This window comes from Opisthocomus hoazin, chromosome 1, assembly GCF_030867145.1.
Source record: "Opisthocomus hoazin isolate bOpiHoa1 chromosome 1, bOpiHoa1.hap1, whole genome shotgun sequence".
NCBI lineage: Eukaryota > Metazoa > Chordata > Aves > Opisthocomiformes > Opisthocomidae > Opisthocomus > Opisthocomus hoazin.
Genome location: NC_134414.1, coordinates 142,827,811 through 142,846,651, shown reverse-complemented (window position 1 = coordinate 142,846,651; position 18,841 = coordinate 142,827,811). Strand labels below are relative to the sequence as shown.

Here is an 18,841-nt window from a genome sequence, read left to right as displayed (position 1 = left end):
TTGTTGTTGCTGTTCCTTTTGTTTGCTATTCTGTTAAACTGCCCTTATCCCAACCCACCGGTTTCTGCCTGTTTCTTTCCATTCTCCTCCGCACCGCGGCGGGGGGAGGGGCGGCCGCATGGCGCTTTTGTTGCCAGTCACAGCCAAACCATAACATTTCCCCACCAGGTTTCCGAACTGATGCTGTACGTGGCAGTACACCAGGTCTGAAGGTGGCTAAGGAATCAGGAGACCTGGTTTTCATTCTTAAATGCATTGTGGTCTTCTGAGTGTCAGCCTGTCTTGCTACGCATAGCAGTGCACACTGTTTAAACTTCTTACCTAAAATACACAAGAGTAGGCAAAATCTGATGTATTAGACCCCAGGGAAATGCTACAGTTTCTCTCTGTGATTTTATAAGTGAGAGTAAAGTCTCCATCTGTCTCCAAACCTGGTTTTCTCACATGCTGTACCGATTTCAATACCATGCAAGCTAGCAAGAAGTTGATCACCCATGTAGGTCAACACACACCCCCATTGTCTCTGCAATCGCTGATCTTCTGCAAGTCCATAACTACCTCATTCATTTTATTCCCTTGAAGTTTTCTGGGAAAATCAGTATCAGAAGGTGATTTTTTTTGTTATTCTGTTTGAATTAAATTCTTTTAAATCACTTGTGAAGCATCCAGAGTTGGCTTGTGTTCTTTCAATCCACATCAGAAATGAATAAATCCAATTTATTTCTAGAAAAAATAGTCTTGGGAAATGTAGGATAAAGGAATAGCTCCAGCCAGTATTTATAACTTTCTTGCATGCAGTACTTTCCAGGCATATAAGCTTCACTAATTTTTAGAACTGCAAATATTTACAGTATTTCTTGCGCTTTGACTCTTTGTTGTATTTTCCATTACATTTCTCAAAAACTTCTATGTGTTTTCCATCATAAATTTGAAAGAGAGCATATTTATTATCAAAACATAAGCAGCAAATTCAATTCTGTATTCTGTAACATTCAGCATCATGAAGCAGTTATTCCTCCTGTCCTATCTAATACAGTGTGCAAACGTAGTAGGATTTTAACAAAGAGTTTAAATATCTAATGGTCCGGCCCCTCTTCTGTTTATACAACTGGCTGCTATACCAATGGCAGAGTGTTACAGAAGGATGTATTTGTCTCTGTGACTTGGAAAACATTCCTCTTTCAGGAGATTGGAACTTTTTAGATTTAAATATCATTGCTCCATGCCGGTCTTGAAAATGCCATTGTTGAATAATTGAGGAAATTTCTCATTCATATTATATCTTTGTCAGTGCTGTCTCTACTCCTACCAATGTGATAATGTTAACACTACAAACAGAAAGTGTGCTATAGTCTGTTACTTTTACGTTCAGCATATCATGGTATTACAGATACCCAAAACAAGGCAAAGTTTATATGGAAAGGCACCCTTTTTGTTAGGCCAGCTGATGCAGTTGCGGTAAAATAGACTTGCGGACACACCAACCTGATTTTACACCTGATGTAAGAGCCACAAATAACATGGTGTAAAGTTGAAAATCACCTGTTCTGAATTTAAGTGAAAGATATTAATTATATTAAATTAATTCTAGATTATAATAATTATGGATTAGAAATTTCGAGAATAAAAGGTAATGAGGATCTGTCTAAAATGGACAGCAGGTTTTTATCCAGGAGAGTTGTGATAATGTCATTATTGCTGTGGGACAGAGAGAAGCTTAGCTGTGACCAAAAGCTAGATCTGTAGAGGTGGCTAGGAGATGATTCAAAGGCTCCCATGGCAAAAGAAAATTGCGATATTCACATGTCGGTGTCTTTCTATACCATAGAAATACTATTTTGTTTGATCCTGAAAAGAATATGTGCAATCCAGGAAATGTCTATTCTTGTCTGTTATGCAGTAAAATTTCTACAGAGAGAGACATTTACATTGTAATGACTGCCTGTTGTGTTTCATACTTCCAGGGACCTCCAGGAACTTGATGACAGCACCCAGCTACCTTTACTCTGTCACTTCTCTGAGACAGCTGAAGGCCTTACCACCATCAGAGCATTCAGGTCCGTAAAACAAATTATTTGAGAGAGGCCTGGGTTCTGCTCAGGCCCATGCAGCTTGTTGGACCTTGTCTGAGGGCAAATTATTGGTTTTGGTAGGCTTTAGTCAAGGTGTCTCAAAATAGGGAAGAAATTTTTGTTTTCCTGTTGCTTTGCCACATCTCTGAATGCTTGTGCATATTTTCAGTAACACACTAATTTATCTCCATTGGTTATCCACTGAATTAAAGCCGATGACTTTTTTAGGATACAGTATTTAAACTTGCAAGGTGTTTAGTTTAACCATGCCTTGCTTGGACAGCAGGGATCTCTCCTTTGCCAGGCAGACACAGGTTCACTGCTTCAGCCCCCTCTGCTACATCCTACAAGCTGTACTATCCAAGTGCCCCTGAATAATTTCTGTATTTAATCCACTCCTCAGGCAGGAAAACATCATTATAGTACTCTCCAACTGAAAGTCGCTATGCAACTAGAGGGCCTTTCCAAGAAAATTACCGAAGAACAGAACTTGATCATAATATTGTAAAACCTAGCCTTGCCAGTCAAAAGCAAAAGATAAATTCCAGAAGATTCAGATAATTTTTCCAACTTTCCATGCATATATTTTTTTCTCTGCTTACTACATGAAATATAAGCCAAATTCTCCTTGTAAATTCACTACAGTATAGCTGGTATGAAACTGTCAAAGTGCCAGCTTGATGTTGTCCCCCAGTAAGTGTAACTTGCACTCATTCTGTACACTGTAGAATTTCAAACCGCTGTGGATCCCACCGCACTACTATTTACCACGTGTGCTTGATCAGCCTAAGACTGCTTCATCACTTCAAGCTAGCTTTAGGACCTAGGCGATGAGTTCAGAGTGCTGCGGTAAGGACTGGGGCAGGACAAGCAAAAATGTTGCTGTGTTTAAGAGATGCGAGTCAGCGGTCAACAAGAAATGCTGTAACAAGCGTTGTAAGGCCCAATGCTGATGTATGCTGAGTGCTTCTTGAGAGGTTCAGCATGGCCTTTCATCACGTTGTCTCCTGAGAAAGATGAAGGAGCTTAGCACTTCTTGGGAGTCATTCAACTCTTCTTTACCTTACAAAGCGGCAACGTGGGCATGGATGGCAGAGAGCAAAAGGCAGCCCTCAGGAAGGACTAGGCATCAGAACCGTCACTTGAATTTTCCAGGATCTCTGATGCTAATCAAAGCCATTTCATTTCCCTGTCCGTGCTCCGCTGTCAATCAAACCTGAAGTCTCCACCATTTTTTGTAAGCAAGCCTGTATTTACTAATAGCCCTGTTAGTCATTTTCTGCAGTTAGAGTTCAGTACGTTCCAGGATAAAACAGAGCAGCCCCTGTATAATTTACCACAAAGTAGCACAGTTGGATCAGAAAGCAATTTCAGTGACCTTTGCTGTTTGTCATCTGACAGGATAAGAGTCTAAAACTGCCCAGAAGACAAGCTGGATGTGGATGAAAAGATACAGATTGAGCATGTCAGATTTTCCATTAGGAAAACAGGAGTTTTGCTGCCAGAAAGGCAGATGAGCAGAATATTCAGCGCATCGTTGCTACACCCCACGTCATTACTGTTCACAGTTTTTTTGGGGAGGCTGCTTGCCATGTTTACAAGCTGTGTGGAGTGAAAAGGCAAAAAAAACTCCAAGAGGTTCCTGGCCCAACAGGGATTACAGGTGCTTCACAACAGGGCCATGAGACTTTGAAAGAGCTTGCCACGATAAAACAGAGAATAAGCTCCTGAATTAAGTTTGGCTAGTTTATTCACGTGAGGGTATTTAACAGACAGTAGAATATGAAATAACAAAATGGTTTCCATCTGACTGCAGGTCATACCTAAAGTACCGCATGAATTTAATACACTCATATCAACCGAGATTTCCCCCTCCCTCCCCGAAGTGTACGTCCATTCTTAGGTCCTCTGGCATCCTTGCACTGGTTTTTAAACATGACAGGCATTAGGTGGGGGATTGCAAAACACATGCCAGTGGAGGTAACAGTGCTCATTTTTGTAATTCAGAAATGATCGATAGCTCTCCCTCGTTGTAGCTGTCTGAGTTGCTTAGGCAATGTGTGACTGACTGAGAAAGCAGCTGAGCTGAGCAGCTGAAAGGTATTGGTCTATTGATCAATCTACGGTCTACATTAGTTGAAGCCTTAGAGATGCTGCTTCAGTTGAAAACTCCTGCAGCTGGTCAGGTAGCTTCTGAGATCAGATTTGAAGCTAACAGGTGAGCCCTCTGCTCTTGCTGGTGGCTTGTGAGGAAGAAGAGAGGGGCCACGGCAGCACCCACCTGTGAGTGGACTGAAGGGCAGCAGCAGCCACAGTTGGCGGCTAAAAAAGCAGCCATGCTCTGGGGAGTAAAATCGTCCCTACCACCCTGGCACTGCCATCTCTTTGAGGGGACAGACTCTGGTCCAAAATCCAGTCCAATGTAAATGCTTCGTGAACAAATTCCTCCCCATTGTGCGGGTAGCTCTGCCTGGTTAAGGAGAGCCCCGGCAGCAGGTACGGCTCCTTCACAGAATCACAGAATCACAGAATGGTAGGAGTTGGAAGAGACCTCTGTGGATCATCCAGTCCAATCCCCCTGCCGAAGCTTCCTTAGGGAAGAGTTTTTAGCTCAAAGTTAGGCAAAGGCAGCAGGGCAAAAAGTTCTGGTTTGGGGGGAGGGGAGGGAGAGAAGAGTTTAATGCTTCATCCTTTTGTGTATGAGTGCATAATGTGTTGTAATATAACAACTTTGCTCTTGGCAGGCACGAAGCCAGATTCAAACAACGTATGCTGGAACTAACGGACACGAACAACATTGCCTACTTATTTCTCTCAGCTGCCAACAGATGGCTGGAGGTCAGGACGGTACGTTCAGTTTAGTCCCAGCCATGGTTTTGAAACCTTGGAAGCAAACAGAGACTTTGCCTGATGCAAAGATAATAATGAGAATTAATCTCACAGTGAGATTATACACACTGTTCCTTAAAATAGATCGGGATTGTTTATGTTAAACTCACAGTTTTTTCAGCTTTCTTGGCCAGGAGTAAGAAAATACAAGCCTCCCTCATCTTTTGCCTTTGTGATGTCTAACATCCAAAGAGAGTGCAAGAACAAACATTTACATAACTTGAAATTAAGGCTTTCTCTACTACTGTGCAGCATCTGCAGAGCTGCCACCGCAGGATCTGCTTTCAAAGCAGAGCGTTGCTTTTTAGCAGTTTTGTGAACATCGTTCTGCCAGGGCTGTTTTAGGCACCACTGAGCTTCCCAGTCCTGAGGTATCTCTCCAGCAACAGGTTTAATCCCACAACTGTAATTTAAACCCCTCCTTTGCAGTGCCCTTACTGCAGATCTGAGGCCATACTGTTTGTGATGTTACTGCTCAGTATCATGAAAGATGACAGAACTAGACTCCAACTGAAAACCAAATAGCAGTAGGGCACAACACAGCCGCTGCCAGTGAGACAGGCTCCTGGCTTTCATGGGGGCTCTCCAGGGACAACATATGAGGAACTTTCCTCATCTGCAAGGCAAGAAGAGGCAAGCAAAGTCACCGTGATTTCCTTATTCATCTGACAGTAGAAGAGCAGTGACCTGATTCTGCTAGACACAAATAGTAATAGGCATGATTAATCCTCACATCAAAGGCTGCATCCTCACCTTCATTTGCTGGTATGGTGCGGGAGCAACAAAGTTGTACTCCATTTCTTATGATGGCATAGCTTTCCCTGTACGTGAAGCTTTCACCTTCCTACAGCATCCAAGATCAAGCTGAACTTGCTTCCAAATCAACAGAGATAAATAACAGAGTAACAGCCAATGCTGGAATAAGCTGTGGCAATGCCTGTTAATGTCTCACAGTCTTAGACTTGCTTACATGCGGAATTAATTTGATCTAAGAATATGCATCACTTCATCATAGCATTAGAAATAATGTGGTCTTGCCAAGGAATAGTTCATTTAGCTCTGCCTAATGGCGCAGTGGTACTAAGATCACTCAAAAGTTTGTAGGATTTAGTAGCAACTGTGAAGTCCTATCCCAACGGCTGGTGGAGGCTCGAGACTGTCGTGTTACTGCTTCCCTGTAGATGTTCAGTTCGAGTCTGTCATCTGCTCATCCACACTTTTTACAGACAGATTAACTAAGCAGCCCTTGTTTCAATTCTCAGAAGGAAAGATTCCAGGCAGCATATTATCAGGCAGGAGGAAAAAAATGGATGGAAAATGCTAACCTTGTAATCCAAAGTAAATATAATGCAGGGAGCAGTGGGAGAGTGGGAATACCAGCAGTCTCATGAATCAGGCACCTTGACAACTACATGAGATCACTTGTGGCGTTCATTTCAAAACTGAGGTGCACATCAAGATTATGGGTTCAAGCTCCTGCAAAGCTTATGAGAAGTCAGATCTTTCTAATACAGCCTACATAGCAATTTTTGTAAAGCAAGTCATCACCATGCAAGCAACAGAGCTGAGATCCTGCAGATATCTACCACAGAATCACTCTGAAACTCAAAGTGCTGTGACAGGAGCAAGGCTTAGTAGCCCATCTGCAGCACCACAACCACATAGCTATACTGCTTTCAGAGCCCACACTGCCAACACCCGCATGGGGTTTCACTGCAGGCTGTGAGTGTATAGCAGGCTCAGGGATGCCTTCACCATGCAGTGTCCTGTTGCGTGATGTAGACGCTGTAGGTCAGTCTGCCCAGTCTGCCCACTTGTCCCGATGAAACACGTGCATGACTATAAATTCTACCAAAATTCTTCATGGACTTTGTGAAGTCACTGATGCTTCTCTTTCTGGGGGAGTCAAAGCCACATTTGAGAAGACCTGAAGGGGAGTGGAGAGCGTGGAATTGATTTGTTTTAGTGGTAGGAATTAGGGGTGTCATTGTTATACCATTCTTGTGATTTTTTTTTTTATGTGCTCATTCGATTGCTTTGATACCTGCTCTTTTTGGGGGGACCACAACGAGATACCATAGCCCAAATGGATTTGCAGAAAATACCAGCCTGTTTCACATGTGTTCAGCAAATTCTTTTGGAGCGTTTCAGGTTGGGCACAACAACCCCTGACCTTTTCTACGAAAAACCAAACAGGTGTCTGGACTGGTTGGTGTCATTATAGAAATAATCTAGGACTAGGTGTCATTATAGAAATAATCCTCAGTAAAGCGAACCTGCTCTGCCACTAAAGGCATCTTCTTGTTGCTGCATTGAATCTTTCTCTCTCCCTCTCTCTCACTCCAGGATTACCTCGGTGCTTGTATAGTTCTGACTGCAGCTGTCACTTCCATCACCGAAGGGCCTAACTCCGGGTTTGTGGGACTAGGTCTCCTGTACGCTCTGACGGTATGTACCAACACAAAGCATAAGAACTTTCAGACAAATGTATTAATTTTATAATATTTTGAAAAATACACATACATGATTCTCTTCCAGCTTTCTTAATTTTGAAAAAAACAATCTTGCAAATAATGGATTCGGGCCAAAGTTGAGAGAGTTCAGGGCAACTTGGACTTGCTTCAGGTTTTATGAGCCAATTAAAAAAACACAACCATTCCCAGGCCCTGCGTGCTCCCAAGCAGAGCAGGAAAATTAAAAACGCATAAGAGGACCTGCTGTGCAGTCTGTTTTGCATGACACAGTGTTGGTTCCGCCTGTATATGGCAAAACCTGCCAGAAAATGCTATTCTACAGGCTGTCATAACCTGGTTAATCTTTAATCAAACACCAAATAAAATAATTGCAGAAGAATCAGAAATACCAGTTCTGCCTTTGGAGGGAAACTACTCAGATGCCCAGTATTGTCCATGCAGTTCTGAATGGATTTGTGGATTGGGACCTTTAGGTCATCATGACAGGTAGCAGTAGGAAAGCAGAGGAGATGGAGTTAGGAACAATGAGATTTTGGTGGCACGCTAGCGATTCATTTTGGCTCTATTGTTAGCACTGAGCTATTAGAACTGAGTCATGGAGAAGGAACAGTGTTTTAGTGTACTAGACTATAAAAGAGGCTGAGAGTGCATTATGAGCACAGGGTATGATCACCACAGAGCGTAGAAATGTCACTGAATTAACCACAAGAGAGGGGACAACAGCAGGATGGGGATAGTGGCAGGAAGAATATTTGAAGTAATGGCTGGCATGACAAATATCTGGCTGCTTTACGGCACTGGTATGAAGGAGGGATATGGGTATGGGTCTAACACTGAGATTTGGTTTTGCACGTAAATGTTGGCAAGCCCATGGTTAAAACAGAAAGTTCTCGGCAGCTGCCTTAGGGTGGCCTTAGATCCCCTTCGTGCTGCTCTTGCAGCACTGAGAATCTGCCAGCAACAGAGAATCAGTTCCAGTGCTTCAGCTTCATTCTGAAAACATTCCTGGTAATCCTGCTTCATTAGCAGAGATCTGGAAGCGCCGAGATGTCTGCATCATCATTGGCTTCTTTATATTTAGTCTGTATTTGTAAACAGATCATCATTGCAAATCAGTCATGTGCTGAAGTCTGGCATAGCAGAGGAAAAAATGCTGTAGTCACCAAGTGATTACCTGTCTCTTACCTGTCCCACAATAACACTGATGAACCCTTGAATGCAGTTGGATCATTACCTGTGTCCCCTGACACCGGATTTTGTATCATTTGTCTTCGGAGCTAAGAGAGGGCTGATGTTTGGACCTGGATGAGAGGAAACTGTACCAACATTGCGTTTACAGTAGACATCCACAAGCTTATTCTCTCCCCTTGTATAAACACTGCCAACTCCCTTGCACAACTGCGATGTAGGCTGAAATAATGGGTAGAGCCTTTCAGATGCCAGGCTTTGTTACCAAGTCTGCCAGACCTCTGATTGCAGCCTGCTACTCTGCAAGCAGCAGTTCTGCAGAGTGTTTAGCTTATCTGCCAACGTACCCATTTCCATAACTTCCTGACACAAAAGCTGGGCACAGAACAAGTGGGTTTCTGAATAACAAAGAAAATACTTCACACTACCTCCTAGAATTACTGTATTTAAGGATAAAGCAATCCACTAAATCTTCTAAATTGACAATACATGTTATTGCTGAATCTCAGTGAAAATTATTCACTGTACGCCCATTGCATCAGTATTAGGTAAGTGGAAAAGAAGTGGAGCTGGGTAATTTATTCAGTATAAAGTTCTTATCTGGCAGATTCAGCAATCTCCCACAAATAAATGACAAAATATTTCTCTGAATATGTCTCTGTATAGGATGTTAAGTTTCTAAACCTTTATTCAGCTATGTATATTATCTCAATTTCTAAAGGTGCTTGGCAATCAACTATTCCTAATAGCATCAATTTTTCTTTTTCACATGAGCACCTACATAGAGACCTAGGAACATTTAGGAAATGCTTTACAACTTTCAGTCTTAAATGATCAGTCCTGACTAGAGGTCAGTTTCTCTAAGCTACTGGGTATTGTTAGACAACTAATTATCGACTATTATCTACTACAAGTAATACCTTTACTGTTGATCAAATCCTTTTGATTACAAATGGGAAGAACAACCAAGAAGGAAATACCATTGGGCTGATAATACATTTTTTCTCATATATTTGTATGCTAAAAACCCTCACATTTTTCACAGAGATAAATGGATTGTCTAAACAGGGACAGAAGGAAGCAGAAATGAAATGCCCATCAAATCTTTTCAATATATTTGGAAATGCTAAACTTGCTTAATCTTTGAAGGATTAGAAGATGAAATATTTCCAAACAGTGCTTCCAATTTTCATTTTTTCTCTGTGTGTGTGTTTGAAGAAGATGCCTTTCAGTACTGATTACTGGATGCTGAGAACTAGAGATTCCCTTAGTCAGTCACATCTTCAGACTGTAGGTACAACCTTTCCATATTTCTCCTTCAAAAACAAGGATGAGAATACTGAGCACTAAATTATTGTGTCAGGGTTGTTTGTATTGGAGTATGACTGGCTTCATATGTATTTGGTGTTGTTGCACTGAGTCTTGAACTGTTGTAACATCAAGAAGAGACCCACTGTGCTGAGTCAGGCCAAAGCCTATTACAGATTTATCCAACCTTTATTCGCAAGCAGGTAGATGAAGAGACATACGGCTGAACCCTGTCCTTGTTTTCATTTTGTGATGCAGATAACCAACTATCTGAATTGGGTGGTGAGGAATCTGGCTGATCTGGAGGTGCAGATGGGTGCAGTAAAAAAAGTGCACAGCTTCCTGAACATGGAGTCGGAGAACTATGATGGCTACTTGGGTATTGCACTCTAACCTTCTTGGGTTTTAATGTGGTAATGTGAAAGGATGCTAGACTTGGCTGTGTAAAATGTATACGCCTCTTTGGCCAAAGTCTGTTCTCATTGACATGTAGGTACTTCCACTGATCTGAGTGAGAAGGATAGCCAGCAGCAGCTATGAGATATGTAGCCCATGTCAGTCAATATTAAAAATCCCTACCAAATGCCAGGGAGACAGAGCATGGCCCTGTAGTACAATCAGAAAGTACCAGGGCACAATTATAGATGGGGTGAACAAAATGTCCATGCACCTATTCAAAATACAAAAATAGGGATAAAAATTAGAAATGGACCATCAGTCACATGCTTCAAAATCTCTGATCTTTGCAGCAAAGGGGGGGCTACAGGACAGGGGCATGTTAGCAACTGGACTTCAGCAACTCTTCCCTGAACTGCATGTTGCTATTCATACTCTGACTGGTATTTTAGAAGGGCAAGGCCAAAAAAAGCTCACAGATCAGCAAGCTTCCCTGGAAAGTCAAGCCCCTTAGTCCAGAGAAAAAACCTGTCTGCATATTTGCAAATAAGGATGAAATATGAGCTGCGATAATGTCAACAGCTCATGTTGTAAGGCAGTAACAAGATCCTTCCTTGCATTGCCCTTCCTGTGCCGGTTGCTGACAGAAGAACATGTTAACACGGCACTGACGTGACATTGTTCTCTACTCGTTTGGCCTCTCCCTGTTTAATTGCCAAGAGCCACTTTAGCATTTGCCCTTTCGTCTTCTGTGTCAAGATCTGGAAGCTAAGTGCTAATGTGCCTGCCAGGCAGTTCCCAGCTTCCCCTTGGCAGGGAAGCGGGCCTCCATTTCTCAAGTGGCTTCAGGAAGTTCCCCAAGTGGGAGAGAGGGGGAAAGGGGAATGTCATAAAGGGTGGCCCTCTGATAGCATTCATTTCAGTTTGTTTTTCTGTAACTATTTCAGATCCCTCTCAAGTCCCCAAAGACTGGCCCCAGGAGGGGGAAATCAAGATTGAAAATTTGTGTGTTCGATATGAAAACAACCTGAAGCCTGTTCTTAAGCATGTGAAGGCGTATATCAAACCAGGACAAAAGGTACCATGTCAAGCAATTACCTATTGTCCTCATTCTGGAGTAGATCCTTCCTTATTGTGTCTTCTTTCCTAAGGTGGCAGAAGAGCAAGAATAAAAATAATTTGCTGTGACAGCTATATACACGGACGGTCCTCTCTGAGGTCTCTGGGCATGGGTCAAGAAACTTACACCTATGACATCTTACTCTTCACTGGAATCAGTTTTCCTTCTGAGAGCCCCACTTCTTTCCAAGTCCATCTTCCTCACGTAGAGTTTTCCTAGGGGGCCAGATGAGATGAGCTGAACATCAGACTGGAACAGAGTAAAAATGCAAGAATATCTCACATTTCAGCATGACTCCAGGTCAAAATGCTTAAGTTTCATAAATGTTCCTGGGACAAGTCCTCATGATGCTGAGAGGCAGAAAGGAGGAGTGTGCTTGCTGTGCTCTTTTGTTTTTTCCCTGGTGTCTGCCACTGGCCATTGGGAAGGAACTTTCTTCTCACCAGTAGGGCAGTCCAGTCCAGCTTTCCCAGCAGGACTCCAAGTCTGATTTACAGCTTCCTTCTGTAAGTAAGTAACATCTTGCTTCCTTTTGCAGGTTGGGATCTGTGGTCGTACGGGAAGCGGCAAGTCATCCCTGTCTTTGGCATTCTTCAGAATGGTGGACATATTTGATGGTTAGTTTTCACTGGAGTATGGTGTCACTCCTGACCTGCTTCCCCTTATTTCTTCAGAAGAAACAAGGAGACTTTTTGATAGTTTATATCCTGGCTCTCTGGCTCAGAAGATAATTGATTAGAATGAGGCTTGTTATGCCTGATCTTTCAAAGTACAAAGTGTCCTATTGTGAGTAGTGCTTGGTTCTTCCAGGAAATCTTGTGCACAGATTATACTTCTAACTTTTTAAAATTTTTTTTTGTGCATGCTCTGACAAAACAATATGCCATTTTCTAGATAGGAGATACAAATATGCAGCCCTCTGGAGCCTCAAAATTTCTCCCGAAAGAATAACTGTATTACCTTATGATGACTGTCAAAAGGTTAGCAGAATAGAAACTAGAACTCAAGAAGTCCATTCCCTTGATATTCATTCTTTATTTTATTGTGGTTTCCCACAACTACAGCAGGGACTGACTAAAGGTTTTGGAAACATTTTACTATGTTTTCACTCCTGTACCATTTCACTCTCCCAGCTAACTGGAATGAACTGGTATGCAGCAATATGAACCCTGGCATTTATAATACATACACATGTGTACTGTTGCAGGAATATGGAAACCTACTAGAAAGTCATATTTTCATTTCAAATATTTCCATGTTTCTAATTTAGCCATCGCACATGGAATGTTTGCTAGGGAAACCCCAGTAGGATGTGGGAGGATAAGTTCATACTTGCTTTTGTTGTGGTTCTGTGCCTATATGTATCCATGGTAATAGCTTTATGATTTATGACCAGGGTTCCTGGATACATAAATAGTGCAAACAAACAATAGTTATATTTATGGCCAACTTTAAGTTTTCTTCTACTTTAATCTTTCTGTATCTTTTCTTTTTCTATTCCTTCTGTATCTCTGAATTTTCCCAGTGGGAATGCGTAAGTCTTTTCTAATCAAGCTCTGTTTATCTTTTGTGCATATCCCTCTCTCTCTCTCTCTCTCTCTCTCTCTCTCTCTCTCTCTCTCTCTCTCATCTAGACCCATATTTGGCCTCTATGCAGGTCCACTTCTGGATGGAGTCCTGGCTCTAATAAAAGTTACATAACAAGATTTCGAGCAACTTTACTATAGCCAAATTTCATTCATGTTGTCCATCTTGGTTCCTTATGGCTCTGCTATTTCTTTGAATTTGTATGTGTTACACAAAGTTCCCCTACTTTCACTTCTTTGCTGAGTAGCGTTTCCCTTCTCTTGCCCTCTGTTCAAATCACCTCTCATTTCTCTTCTGTCTTGCTTGGCTACCACTCATTACTTCACTGGTTTCCCAACTCCTCTCTAATTTACTTTTTCTGCTAGGTCTCCTCATCTGCTCTTCTCTTTTCCTTGAACACTCTGGCTTCTGTCAAAAATGCATTCCCCTGTTCCCAATGCATGGCATATTATTTTTTCTCTCATTAGTCCACCTCATCTTCTGTTAACCTTCTCTCATGTCCTCGTTTGTGACGAAAAGGAATTGCTTAAGTTTATGCAATCACCAGTGTCTCCTGCTGAAGTCGTATAACCTGATTCAGACTTTCTGGAAGTCTGAAAACAACTGGACTTTGCACCTTACAGATGAAATCTTGGTTCCTCTGATCTTCTAATAAAAGCACGAGACTAACAGTAGTCTAACTAGGTGGAGATTAAGTCTTTCATCAGAATAGGGCCACATCGAGTAACCTACAAAATGCAGTATCATGACAATTAGAGTCTCACTGGTGGGAGAGACAACTGGTGAACTTAATGTTAGGTACTTCCCAGGGCTGAGTGCAGCTGCCCAGTGAAGTAACCCACAGGGAAACTGCAGAAGTGAGCCTGATGAAAATACCCGTTACCGTATCCTCATTCAGTTTCCCCATAACCCGGAGGAAGTTTCTGTGTCCTGGGAAAGTCAGTGGGGTCAGTAGTTCCTGGCTTTTCTTTAAGGATTCAGGGGAAGATATTCCTTCTGCCCTTACCCTTTTCTCCTTACAGAGCAGCCAACCAGTTTCTCTTGTACATTTCCCCCGTCTCCCTTGCCTGAACAGCAGCACATCCCAAATCAGATTTTCAGATGAGATCCTTATGGTCATTGACCTGAAGCAGTGACTAGAAAAGGAAAAATCCTCTTACTTTACCAAGTATCCCAGCTATTGTAGCAACTTCTTGTTGGGGATTGAACTACTAGTTTGAGGAGTGATTAATGTGTCTGCTTCTAGTAACCTTATGCTAGCAGAACAGTATGTGGCTAATTCACAACCAAATACTCAAATGAAACTGAGCCATAGGAACCAACATGAAGGATATTAAAATGGCTTGGAATAGGACATCCTTTCTGTTTTTCTGATCTGCCTCTTGTTAAAAAGTTAATGCTACCCCATTCCTTCTAGACTTCAAAGGATAATTTTGGCTCCTGATGTATGGATTGCAGATACATAAATATATTATGTGGAAGAAATTGTGCACAATCTCAAATTATGTATCTTCTGCAACTGTTAAAGTCAAGGGGAACAGAGAAAGTCAGAGGACATGCCTAATTACACAAATTGCTCTTGTTCTCACTGTGCTTGGCTGTAAAGCTCAGGTTGCCCCATAATAAACTCTCCTTCTGGTGTTATCGTTAATCACATCGGATGGAAGCCACTTATTTCCTTTAAGGGAAGGTGGGGGGTGAGGGGAGAAAGAGAGCAAGGCAACTGCGTTGCTAATAAGCTGGGTTGAGTCTGGCTTGCGTTACTAGGTACATTCACCTTTCCCGTGTTTATACAACAGTGCTGAGTGATCGCAGAGGCACGCTGCCTCGTCATCTGGAGTCCAGCCCAAGCTATCCATTTTCCCTTCCTGCCTGCCACCTGCAGATCACGTGCTTTCTCTAATTTCCTCACATGTCTTCTGCATGTTGTTTTAAACAGGGAGGATAGTGATTGATGGAATAGACATCAGCAAGTTGCCTCTTCATACTCTCCGTTCCCGACTGTCTATTATCCTCCAGGATCCAATATTGTTCAGTGGCTCCATCCGGTAGGTGTATGCCATCAGGGGGTGACAAGCAGCACTGCATGGCGTGTTTGTGATGGGCACAGTGGAACAGCAAGGGATGTAAAACGAAAGGAACCTTCCTAACTCAGGCCAATCTGTCTACACAGTCTGTCCGAGGGAAGTCAAGTAACATACACAATGCCAAAATGTTCCTTTGCAGAAGACCTGAATGAACTGTAATTACAGTAGCCAGACTTCTTTTATGGTTTTCTTTGCAGCTTTAATTTGGATCCAGAATGCAAGTGCACCGATGATAGACTCTGGGAAGCTTTGGAGATTGCTCAGTTGAAGAACATGGTCAAGTCATTGCCAGGAGGCCTTGGTATGTCTGGAAAAAGTCTCTGGGAACATAGGCCAATAATGAAATTACACATGCGTGAGCATGCACACATATAAACAGATACATGGGATCTTACACTCTGAACCACCATGTACGAGTTGACAGGCACCTAATGCATATTCCATCTCCATGCTAGAGAGAATATTCTTACTAAAAAGCTGAAGAGTAGTCTGGTTTTCCACTCATTGCAGAAAAAATCCTGCGGCACCTCGGCATCATAGTGGGGTGACTAGTAACCAAAGAGTTAAAAAAGAACAGTTTTACCTCTGCTCCTTCAGCAGAATCTGGCTCTGCCAGCAGAGCTGTAGCTCGTCTGTATCACCAGCAGAACATTTTCCTTATCGTTTCAGATCTGGTTGACGAAGTAAACTCACATATTTCCTTCCATATTAAGTATATTTCGTATTACTAAGATGTTATCCTTCAGCCTACCAGATTTGCTAACTATTTGTGCCAACTATTTTCTTAGTGATATATTGCTTCTTTCCCAAAAAGCTATGCTCACTTTTCTTGGTATCAGTCCACTACAGTGTTCAGTCAAGATTCTGCTTATCGGTTTTTACAGGGACTTTGCTTGGTCCTGGAATGGGGCACAACCAGAGCTTTCATGGTGCCCACACAAAATCACTGGGTCCTGACTGTGTGAACGTACAGCATTTCAGTGGTGCGACACTCAAAGTAACTGATTTTATTACAGATGCAATGGTAACAGAAGGAGGGGAGAACTTCAGTGTAGGTCAAAGGCAGCTCTTCTGTCTGGCACGAGCCTTTGTCCGCAAGAGTAGCATTCTCATCATGGATGAAGCCACAGCATCTATCGACATGGCCACAGTGAGTATAGCAATTAGCATCACCGATGCATGGATCTACTAGGAGAGGAGGCGTCATCTTCCCTAAATGTCAGCCATGAGATCTCTTTCACAGAAAAAACTGACAGCTTTTTTGCCTTTCTCTTGTGCTTGGTTTCAGCTGTTGCTGTTGATGTGTTTTGGCGACTGATGCCTCTGGTGAGGGGAAAAAACCTAAGTGAAATATTTTAGAAAATACCATGTGGCAGTTCATTACTGAGGATCTGGTGCACAGATTAGAGATAGCATGGAATATGATCCTCTGTCTTATATGCTTGAAGACACATGACCTAAAATGTAAAAGGATGAAGTAATGATGTAAGCCTTTTCCTTTGACAGGAAAACATTCTGCAGAAGGTTGTGATGACCGCCTTTGCAGACCGCACAGTTGTAACAATAGCGGTAAGTACTGGTGGCAGTAAATGCCCTCTTTCCTCATTCCTCAGGCAGTTATCTTGCCTTTCACCAGTTAAACATCACTATATAAAACTAAAACCATCAAAAAATAGAACTAAAACACAAGGTCAGAATATTCTCAGGTACTAGAACAAGCGAAGACACATACTAGCAACCTGGAATTTTGCAGTAAATGCTATCTTGCATATGGACCAAACGAAAACACTTAGATCTGAATACAGATTTCACAGGGAGCTTCAGCATCTATACTGTCTCCAAGAAAACTTGAAGTCATTCTCACTAAAAATTTAAAACCCAACCCATGGTTTAAACCATTACTGAAAGTTGCCTCAAAAATCTAGATTTGAATTTTGCCTCTGAAGTCTATGCATGCATTGTGTCTACAATCATGGCAAGAGCTCATCAAAGGCGCTGAGGTTTCAAAAGCTTGCTGGTGTGTTTTCTCAAGTTGGATTGTCTTTTCTTTCAGAATAAAAAGTTGGTTTTATGATAAAGGTTTTAAAAATTGGAATCAATAGGAATTGCTGAAAAATTAATATCTGTTCAGCTAAGGATTTCTGACCTTTTTTTCCTGTTTTCCTGCCATTCCTGCCAGAAGTTCCATATACCTGTGCAGGTACGCACATGTTTTTGCATACATATACATGCCTCCACACGTACACACATACACAGTGTTCCACCTTGTGATGGCAGGCTTACTCAGCAAACAGATGTTTTATCCACGAGATAAACACGTGTTTCAACAGCTGTTTCATTTGCTGTGTCTGGAATCCAGTCCTGTGGTCAGAGATTAGAGTTATGCCTTCTGGACTCTGGTTTCAAGTCTGTCAGTGACCAGTTTGTGTCAAGCAAACCACTTAACCTAGCTCGTTTACAGTACACTCTAAGGGTCTCGGATGTGTAAATGCTGAAGATGCTAGCAGTAAGCATATTCTCGTTCAGTCACATAATTTTCAGTATTGTCCTTTTGGCTGAAATCTCACTTTGCTTTTGCTTTGCCTTTCCACAGTTGGTGTCTCAAGCAAACTGGCACATGTTAATATTTAGCTTACCTCACAGAGCTGGCTTCATTATCTTCCTCTCTTCAGTCATGGCTGATCCTTCCTTCACCCACCTGTTTTTCTTTTCTTTTTTTCCAGCATCGCGTATCTCACATCTTGGATGCCAATATTGTCCTAGTCCTTTCAGAGGGCTTTCTAGTTGAAAGTGACACTGCCTCAAACTTACTCCTCAAAGAGGATGGCCTGTTCACCACTTTGGTGAAGACTCACAAGTAGACTCTCTCAGTCCACACTGTTCACAAGACTTCTGGCTCTTTGGTAGTTATTTTTACCTCTTTACTTTCCTTTCGCTCTGCTTCCTTTCTACTGCACGACTTCAGAGATGACAGTGCAAGAAGATGTTTATTGTGTGGTTCCTGGGTTTACTGAATTTCATGACTATTTATGCTAATTGTATTTAACTAAAGCTTAGACAGTCAGCTAGCATTGAATCCATAATGATAGAGGAAACCAATCCATAAGGTAATAAGGAATAAGGAATCCAATCCATAAGGTAATCCCTGACCTTCAGCCTTTGTAGTGAAATATTGCACTTTCAGATTTCATCCTGTCTATACCTGACTGGCTGTATTCATACGGCATTGAAATCAAACTCGGCCTGGTTTCCTTCCTGTTGCCTGTAGGGCTAAACTATTGCCTGTAGCACCCATAAATTCAATCTTAGAGGGAGCTAATGTATTTACAGAAGGAGACAGCCCAGGAGCACCCTATGATAGATGCAGAGCAGACAGTCAGGGTACAGAGACCGAGGAGCGGAGTAGCATGCTAAGCCACCTGGCAGTGCAGGCATACCCAGGATGTTTCTCGCCCATATTTCCTAAAGGGAAGATGTAGTTCAGTGATGCTGTAGGATTTATTTCAACAGCTATGCTGTCCATAATGGCAATTAGTGGACTTGAAGTGAAGTGCATGCTGAAGTATTTTCAGGCTTGGTGCCAGTGGCTGTAAAGTAATTGGAGATCTCTTCAGGTTGAAGATATGGTACAAGGACCTACTTCAAATAGCACTGTAAACAAGGATAGCCTTTCACCAAGTTGGTATGCCTCCCATTAGGCCCATTAATGAACCACAGTGA

The 18,841-nt window shown here is 42.2% G+C and overlaps 1 protein-coding gene across 4 annotated transcripts in view; it reads left to right on the top strand.

The window, feature by feature from the left end:
* ABCC9 (ATP binding cassette subfamily C member 9) overlaps window positions 1–18,841 on the top strand; it is a 77,282-nt gene that overhangs the window by 56,765 nt on the left and 1,676 nt on the right. For 3 of the 4 annotated variants that reach the window (XM_075439622.1, XM_075439629.1, XM_075439638.1), the window contains 11 exons: window positions 1,965–2,057; window positions 4,817–4,919; window positions 7,308–7,409; window positions 10,190–10,310; window positions 11,275–11,405; window positions 11,986–12,064; window positions 14,974–15,082; window positions 15,319–15,422; window positions 16,138–16,271; window positions 16,628–16,690; window positions 17,845–18,024. In XM_075439622.1, coding sequence (XP_075295737.1) covers window positions 1,965–2,057; window positions 4,817–4,919; window positions 7,308–7,409; window positions 10,190–10,310; window positions 11,275–11,405; window positions 11,986–12,064; window positions 14,974–15,082; window positions 15,319–15,422; window positions 16,138–16,271; window positions 16,628–16,690; window positions 17,845–17,982 — 1,177 coding nt within the window. In that variant the 3' untranslated portion in view covers window positions 17,983–18,024. The remainder of the gene's footprint in view (window positions 1–1,964; window positions 2,058–4,816; window positions 4,920–7,307; window positions 7,410–10,189; window positions 10,311–11,274; window positions 11,406–11,985; window positions 12,065–14,973; window positions 15,083–15,318; window positions 15,423–16,137; window positions 16,272–16,627; window positions 16,691–17,844; window positions 18,025–18,841) is intronic. The other variant, XM_075439645.1, reaches the window with a different exon arrangement.